This window comes from Brachyistius frenatus, unplaced genomic scaffold (genome assembly GCF_029030835.1).
Source record: "Brachyistius frenatus isolate BFR_SWC_R1_liver_20210118 unplaced genomic scaffold, ASM2903083v1 Contig_53, whole genome shotgun sequence".
In the NCBI taxonomy this organism is placed as follows: domain Eukaryota; kingdom Metazoa; phylum Chordata; class Actinopteri; family Embiotocidae; genus Brachyistius; species Brachyistius frenatus.
The window spans coordinates 2,277,657-2,285,628 of NW_027210652.1; the positions used below are offsets into that span (position 1 = coordinate 2,277,657).

General features: G+C 44.7%; 2 protein-coding genes across 3 annotated transcripts; one reads left to right on the plus strand and one right to left on the minus strand.

Annotated features, from left to right (window-relative positions):
- Positions 1 to 14: 14 nt before the first annotated feature.
- Positions 15 to 5,322, minus strand: poll (polymerase (DNA directed), lambda). 2 transcript variants are annotated; one of them, XM_069704992.1, is made up of 9 exons: positions 5,292 to 5,322; positions 3,250 to 3,410; positions 2,811 to 3,108; positions 2,551 to 2,674; positions 2,106 to 2,444; positions 1,844 to 2,017; positions 1,590 to 1,715; positions 739 to 907; positions 15 to 656 (listed from the first exon to the last, which is right to left on the minus strand). In XM_069704992.1, exons 2-9 carry the CDS (start codon positions 3,362 to 3,364, stop codon positions 295 to 297), a joined length of 1,707 nt encoding a protein of 568 aa, XP_069561093.1. In that variant the 5' UTR covers positions 3,365 to 3,410; positions 5,292 to 5,322; the 3' UTR covers positions 15 to 294. The 2 variants fall into 2 exon arrangements, with proteins under 2 accessions (XP_069561093.1, XP_069561092.1); XM_069704991.1 differs by having other exon boundaries at positions 1,587 to 1,715; positions 5,292 to 5,320.
- A 2-nt stretch (positions 5,323 to 5,324) lies between these two features.
- dpcd (deleted in primary ciliary dyskinesia homolog (mouse)) lies at positions 5,325 to 7,552 on the plus strand. The gene is made up of 6 exons (XM_069704994.1): positions 5,325 to 5,642; positions 6,112 to 6,192; positions 6,275 to 6,399; positions 6,491 to 6,624; positions 6,769 to 6,871; positions 7,223 to 7,552. The coding sequence occupies exons 1-6, from the start codon at positions 5,579 to 5,581 to the stop codon at positions 7,325 to 7,327; spliced, it is 612 nt and encodes a 203-aa protein (XP_069561095.1). The 5' UTR covers positions 5,325 to 5,578; the 3' UTR covers positions 7,328 to 7,552.
- The last annotated feature ends 420 nt before the right edge of the window (positions 7,553 to 7,972 follow it).

Genomic DNA, 7,972 nt, shown 5'->3' on the forward strand with positions numbered 1-7,972 from the left:
TAGATAGATAGATAGATAGATAGATACTTTATTAATCCCCAAGGGGAAATGTTTTCGCTACAGCAGCATTATAGATGCATACTTACTTTAAAGCATCCAGCATCCTTATATATTAACATGTCTTTAAAGGACCAGTTCCCTCACTTGGTGATATCCATCACTATCCATCATAAAATTAGCATTCAAGTCAAACAGGGCTCTTCTGTGATCTGTAGTTAAACATCCTTAAAAGTGTCAGCATTCACCGTGAACATGATTATTTTTTCCATGAAATCAGACGAGGCTGTTCCATCCTCACCAGTCCCTCTCAGGAGGCCGTCGGTACGGTATTCCTAAAAGACTGAAAACATCCTTCTCCGTCGGCGTGGGAAGCGGCGTGCCACCGAACACCTTCAGGCTCCCTCGACGTACCACGTCTTTGTTCAGCGAGTGCTCCGACAGGCTCATACGTTTGGTCTTCGCCATCGCTCTCATGGAGCGGTTGAAGTGTGCCGACCCGGTGAAATACACGATGGCGCACGCGAACTCGTCGTAGGGCACCACGATGACGTCCAGCCTGCGGTGGCGGCGGCCCGGTCCGGGCAGACGGCACACGCCCATGTACTTCTTCTGCTCTCCGTTCTCCTCGTGGCTCACCAGGTCGTCCGTCAAAAACCCTGAGAAAAGAAACCATCGTGTTTTATTTTAGTTTCTCTGAAGGAAAATAAACATGAGAAATGAAGCTAGATGGAAGCTCACCGCTGTCACGGAGGCTCTGTAACACCTTGCTGAAGACGCCCTTGTGGGACCTGCCGTCGGGGTGCGATATGAGCACGTCAACATCTCCGCATGTGGCCTTTCCACGGCGGTAGGAGCCGCACGCCATCGCCACCAGACCCGGGTCGACGGCCAGCGTGGCATCTTTCACCTGCACATACCCAGAAAAACCCCAAATACAGGCTGTCAGCTGTCCTCAAGGGAAGGAAGTTCCCTTGAACTTCTTAGTTTTTAATCTTCCTATCAGTACGGGGTTGTTTGTGTTTTTAAATATTTAGCTGTGCAGTTTTTATTTGGTACCTCGCCTTGTTTTCACTGCGTGCCCCCCCGCCGCCCAACAAGTAAGCTTTTACCTGTTTCCAGCCAAATACTGGGAGGTAGGCTCGCTAAAGCATCACATATTATTTTGACAAGCCTGAGGGAGCACACATGCTTTAGTCATCTATCTCGTGTGTGCGCTCTCTATCTGGCAGCTTCGGGGGGAAAAAGAAAATCCAAGTAATACAATATGAAAACTACTCGCGTCGTACTTGACGCTCTGGAGTGAACAGGTATCTGGCTAACTTAAGATGCAGCAAGTTTCAGGATTTACTTTTCCCCTTTGGGATGCTCCACTTTGTGAGAATACAGTCTGGTTTTCACATTATCGAGCAGTAAAGGAAAGCTGACACAAACTTTTTCCTACTTCAGGGCCTCGGCTTTCCAAATTCGGTTTCGAGGGGGGGGTCTTTCCCAAAGATATGTTACCTCTAAGTAAACTAAACACACTGAAGTAGTGAAAGAAGACGGTATTTCAGTCACCAGCGTCGTGACAAATGGAGACGTATTACCACTTTCTCGATGGCGGCCGCTTCTTCTCTGGGCATCCGGTCCAGAAAGTCCTCGTAGTGCTTCAGTCCTATTTTCTGAGTGTTGCTCAGGTGAGCTTTTGTGCGGATGTCCTCCAAAGTGCGAAATCCCTGATCGACAAATGACATTTTTAGGAAAAGTTTTATAGAAAATGTGTCAGACATATCAGACATTTACTACTAACTAACATATAAAACTAACAACTATTTATTGAGGGTATTATCTTCTGTGTTTTTACCTGTTGGTACCACAGCTGTGCGGTTTTGGCTCCGGCGCCCCAGATGTTGGTGAAGAGTTCCAACACCGGCACGGCCTCCCCGATGTGATCCAGCTTCCGCAGGTGGCCGCTCTCCATAATCTCATCGATTTTGTCGGCCATGCGTTTTCCTATTCCCGGGATCTGACAAGCTTCCTGAAACCAGTAAAAACAAGTTGTGATTTAAAACAGAAGCTCGATGATCCCGATATGACACCTGAGGCGGTATCGGCGTTGGGTTTACCTGATATGATGTGACGGGCTTGTGGTAGCTCTTCAGCGCGTTGACAGCCTTGGAGTAGCTCAGCGCCCTCCACTTGTCCCCCTGGTGCGTGTAGGCCTTCGCCAGCACTTCCAGTTTGTCTGTGATGTGCTTGTTGAAGTTATTACTTTTGGACTGAGACGACTGGGCGCAGACCCAGTTCCCCGAGACGGGCCTCGGAGCCACGGCGTCCGGACCGGGTCGCGGGCCGGGGTCGGGGGTCTCGTCGGTGGGGTGCTGGCCGGTGAGCAGAGCCTCCAAGTCGTTCTGAGAGACGCCGTCTTCTTCTCCGTGTAACTCTTCTTTGTTGTCCGGGACCGTCTGAGAGAAGGATGTAACGTCAGCAGACTGTTTTTACGTGTTTTTAGATTTCTGACTGAAAAAACCCCAATAAGAAACGTGTAAAACAGTGTTTTACTCTCCTGACCTGGAAACTCAGCACGTCTCCGGGCTCCTCTTGCTCGCTCTGATCCGTCACCGCTTCTACGATCGTTCCTCCGGCAGGTTTCAGACTTGGCGACTCTTCTTTGATATTTTCATGCTTCGAGTCCCTGAGTGGAGAGAACATTTAAAAGATGTTAGATTAGTCATTAAGTTATCGTAAAACACACTTTTGTACAGAAAAAGGACGATCAGCCGACAGAAACACAGAGAACCGCTTTTAGACTTTAATATTGGCTCATAAACCTTTTGGGTAAAAGCAGGCTGTAGCTGTCGACATCCAGCAGCTGTTTCTCAGTGATGCACAAGCTCAACCAGGTGCACTTCACCAGTTGGACACCAGGGGGCACACGGTCCACCTTCAACAGGCGCAGAGCCCTGTCACCGTCCATGGTGTCGTCCACCACCACATGAGTGACGCCGGGACGCAGCGAGCTCTCCGTCCGTCCTCCGTTCTGATGGATTTGTCTTTGGAAGATTTGGCTTCTGGCGTTTCCGATTCCAGCCGGCAGCAGGAACACCGTGACGCCGTGAAAAGTGTTTCCTGAGGTGGACGAGGTCACAGTGAGCGAACAGGTTTCATTTATCTGGCACATACTTGGATGTCTCTCTCTTAATCTGTTTTACTCATATCTTTCACTTATTCCCTCTTTAATGCAGACACACATTCAGACTCAATAAGCACCTGTGACATCACAGTCTTCAGGTTTCTTCTTCAGTGGAGGCCCGTCTTTTCCCTGGAGCACTTTGGCCCTTTTAATTTTGGGGAACGCTTTCATGATCCCATGACGAGGCTCCATTCTGACTGAAGAGGGAGGAGTCTGGGGAGGGGGGGAGGGGGGCGGCCTGCGGCATAAAGGAAAATTACGAACTTTTCTCCACATCTGCACCCAGAAATCTGAAGCATAAGCTGAATAATAAATGTACACTACAGACGGATTCTCTAACCGCGTTGAACAACGTTATTGTCCTTTTAAAATGTCCCACAATGCAATGCACAACGTATTAATAAGAAAAAAAACAAGCTAACCAACCTTTTGTAAGACAGTATAATATTAGTTCATTTGAATTTCAGGAATATTAATAATTAGGGTCGAGCACCGGACGATGTGAAAGCTCTATTGTAATGCAAAGAATTATTATTAGTCTCCGTAAACAACTGCATTTTTGGCGACTTTAACACGCGTCAATCCTGGCGAACAATTTTGTATTTTAGTGGTGTCGCCAGGGGGCGTGGCCAAATGTGTCCCGCCCCCTAAACTGCAGCCCTACTTCCCCTGACATGCATGAGACAGAGGTGGACATGTGTATCACATCTACTTTCACTTCTGATTTGTGCTCATTGTGCAGGAACCAGTTATAAAAAAATATTGAAATAAAAATTCATGCACATTTAATGTTAACAGCCGACACTCCCTTTTTATTATTTTGTATTTAATGACATCATGACGGCAGCAGAGAGCTGCAGAAGACACTTTTCTTTTAACGCATATTTTAGGATAAATCAGACTGAACTTTAATAGAAACAAACTTTGCACTTTTAATATTTTGAATCCAGCAGCAGTTTCAAAACTTTAAATTTGATGGAGGTGAAACAAATATTCTAACTTACTGCTGCTGGAGGAGAAAAACTGGTGTAAAAATACCAATAATCAGTAAAGATCTGCATTAATCACTCATGTTTATTCAAATAAAAAGTCAGCGTACACATTTCAAAGGTGAAGATGATTTTAGTTAACAGATGTTTGGGTGGATGTTCAGTTAACTGACCAGATGTTTGGGTGGATGTCCAGTTAACTGACCAGATGTTTGGGTGGATGTCCAGTTAACTGATCAGATGTTTGGGTGGATGTTCAGTTAACTGACCAGATGTTTGGGTGGATGTCCAGTTAACTGATCAGATGTTTGGGTGGATGTCCAGTTAACTGACCAGATGTTTGGGTGGATGTTCAGTTAACTGACCAGATGTTTGGGTGGATGTTCAGTTAACTGACCAGATGTTTGGGTGGATGTTCAGTTAACTGACCAGATGTTTGGGTGGATGTCCAGTTAACTGATCAGATGTTTGGGTGGATGTTCAGTTAACTGACCAGATGTTTGGGTGGATGTCCAGTTAACTGATCAGATGTTTGGGTGGATGTCCAGTTAACTGACCAGATGTTTGGGTGGATGTTCAGTTAACTGACCAGATGTTTGGGTGGATGTTCAGTTAACTGACCAGATGTTTGGGTGGATGTTCAGTTAACTGACCAGATGTTTGGGTGGATGTTCAGTTAACTGACCAGATGTTTGGGTGGATGTCCAGTTAACTGACCAGATGTTTGGGTGGATGTCCAGTTAACTGACCAGATGTTTGGGTGGATGTTCAGTTAACTGACCAGATGTTTGGGTGGATGTCCAGTTAACTGACCAGATGTTTGGGTGGATGTTCAGTTAACTGACCAGATGTTTGGGTGGATGTCCAGTTAACTGACCAGATGTTTGGGTGGATGTTAATCCTGCTTCTTTCAAACAGGTTAATAAAATCCATCCGTGTTTTCAAAATACCGCGTGAGCTAACCACCGTTAGCCTGAGCTACCGTTAGCATTAGTTCGTATTTAGACTGTTTCATTTATCATTTTCAACTCAATATACAAACTCCGCTTAAATTCACTTCAACTCTCCCAAACATAACTGAACGCTTTGAAGCTGAAAACTCTCTAAACTGGAGTATTTTATTTTCTTACCCCTTTTGGGACGGAACCACACAGACCGGAAACACGGCGGAGGAAGGGGACACCGGTCAGTTCAAAATGTTCAACTTCCGGGTCAATTACTCGGTTTGGTTTTTGTTTAACATGTAACAAATCATATAACACATTTACATATCTCGTTGTGATGTAAATAACATTTGTACTAATAATGTTTGACCAGTTCTGTAAACAATTTCGTTGTTTAATTTCCGTTTTGACCACGGTTGCTGTGGTGACGGGTTGAGTCCGGAAGTGCCTTCAACAAACATTTTTCTGGAAACATGGCTGTTCAAAGCTGGTTTGATGTCCTGAAATCATCAAAGAAAACGGCGCTGATACACGACGGTGAGTACCGCGAAGTGAACCGGGTTTTAACCGGAAGGAGTCATTTCTGTCGCCTCACCAGAGCTCGTTTCGTTTTGTTGACTTTAAGTAGTTTAACTTCAGCTTTTAGCAACTTTAGCTTTTCCAGCTAACAGCAGTGTTAGTACGCAAGAAGCAGGTGGCACATCTGGTCTTGTAATTATTGTGTACAACATAAAAACACGTCCAATAAAAGACGTTTTATGCCCTAAATGAATGATTTCCTGCTCTCTGTGTTTCCTAACTGTCCTGACATGGACTCTTTCAATAATTGAATCCATACTTACCTCCTGTATAAAACTACAAACAGCTGGTTTTATTTGGAAAACGATTTATCCCAATTATCTTGTTTTAGTACTGAAACTAGTCTGTTTGTTTTTGTTAAAAAATAAAAACACATTCTGGTTTAGTTGTAATTTGTGTCCTTTATGTCTCCAAACTGAACCTCCAGGAAAACGGAAGATCCACTACCTGTTCACAGATGGAAAGGAAATGTCAGAAGAGTACGACCTGAAGACCGACGAGCTCCTCGGTAAGCGAAACAAACTGTAGAGTTTTACACAGCTTCATTTGTAACTTATCGAAGTTATCAAACTTTTTTTTGTACATTTCAGTGCGAAAGTGGCGCCAGAAAGGGACGTTTGGAGTCGCGGGTCAGTGGGAGCTGGAGGTCGGAGAGCCGCTCGGGAACCCCGTCGCCTCTCTGGACTCTGATGTGATCAAGGAGAACTGCTCCAATGTGGGTTTTTATGTTTTCGATTGACATTTGAATCCTTAGAGATGCATAATTGATTTGTTTGTTCTTTTATCTGTTTTTTCTTTTTTTTCAGCCTGTGTTTATGCGCAAAGACACAAAGACGAGCTTCCAGTGGAGAATCCGCAACCTCTGCTTCCCCAAAGACGTCTTCAGTGTTTCAGTGGAGCCTTCGGAGAGATGCGTCGTCATAAAAACCTCAAACAAAAAGTAGCTGTGCAGCGGATGACCATCTTTTCCGTTCCTGTGTTGTCCACTTGTTGCATGCAGTCCTCACGTCCTGCCTATAGATGGCACTGTTTACAATACATTACATGCTGCTGGATCAGTGACATCCTCTCCACGTCCTCACAGGTATTATAAGAAGTTCAGTATTCCTGATCTGGATCGAAGTCAGCTGCCGTTGGACGGCGCCGCGCTCAGCTTCACTCACGCCAACAACACCTTGATAGTCAGCGTAAGTCTGACAAATTAATTCATCTTGTAGTGTACATTTTGAGTTGCCTAATGAGTCAGAATATAACAAAGTCAGAATGAAACTCTTATTTCCTAGAAATGAGTGTTGAATGCACATTTTTATTTTATTTTCACACATCCAAAGAAAATCCAGAAAGTCTCCCCCTCACTCGCAGAAGATACATTCAAACTATATTACTTTTTTTTAAATTGATATTCTACTCATTTTTAATTATTTTTCATGCTCATGATAATTGCTCAATTTTTGTTGTTCCTTCAACATGATCACGGTGAACGATGTGTGCACGGAGAACGTCATTATTCCTCCTCTCTCTCTCTCTCTCTTGTCCAGTACAAGAAACCCAGCGAGGTCTTGGCCGTGGAGGAGGAGCTGCTGGGGGAGGTGAAGAAGCTGAAGGGAACCACCGGAGGGGACGGTGACTGCAAAACGCAGTGACTTCTGCCTGTGGGATGGTTCTGGGATTCATTTAGAGCAGAACCTCTCGCAGCGTCACACGTGAGCTCTCGTTTCTCTTCTTCGTCACCGGATCGCTTCGTTAAGACTCTCAGTGCCTCGACAGCAGTTTAATTCGGGTCCATTTACTGGAGTTATTAGTGTTGAAATGTGTCCAGTCGTTTATATTTTATACAGACATATTCAATTAAAAACAAATATATCACATTTTGCAGTCTTACAACTAGATTTATTAACTTTTCCCTTCTAATTATTTCTTTGACACATAAATGAGTTTGATTATTTTTTAATTGTACCACAACTGTGTATGAAGTTTTTGTTCTTGTTACCGAAGGAGCAGTTTTGATGGGGGTCACGTCACCCAGCAGCCTCCTCTCATTCATGTCCTTGTAAAACACTCTAAACACACAATGCTTCATGCCTGTTCGTTCTGAGGTCACAAGCACGAGGACGTCCCGTTTGTGTTGACTGAATGGCCTCATGTTCCTTGCATGTAGCGGGCCACCCTGAAAGCCATTACTGAACCCGGCGTCGGCGTTTCCCGTTACAACAGAGAGCCGCTCGGACTTAGTGGCGAAAAGACAGGTCAGAAATAGATGCAAGTTTAGTTTGAAAAGAAATAGGAAT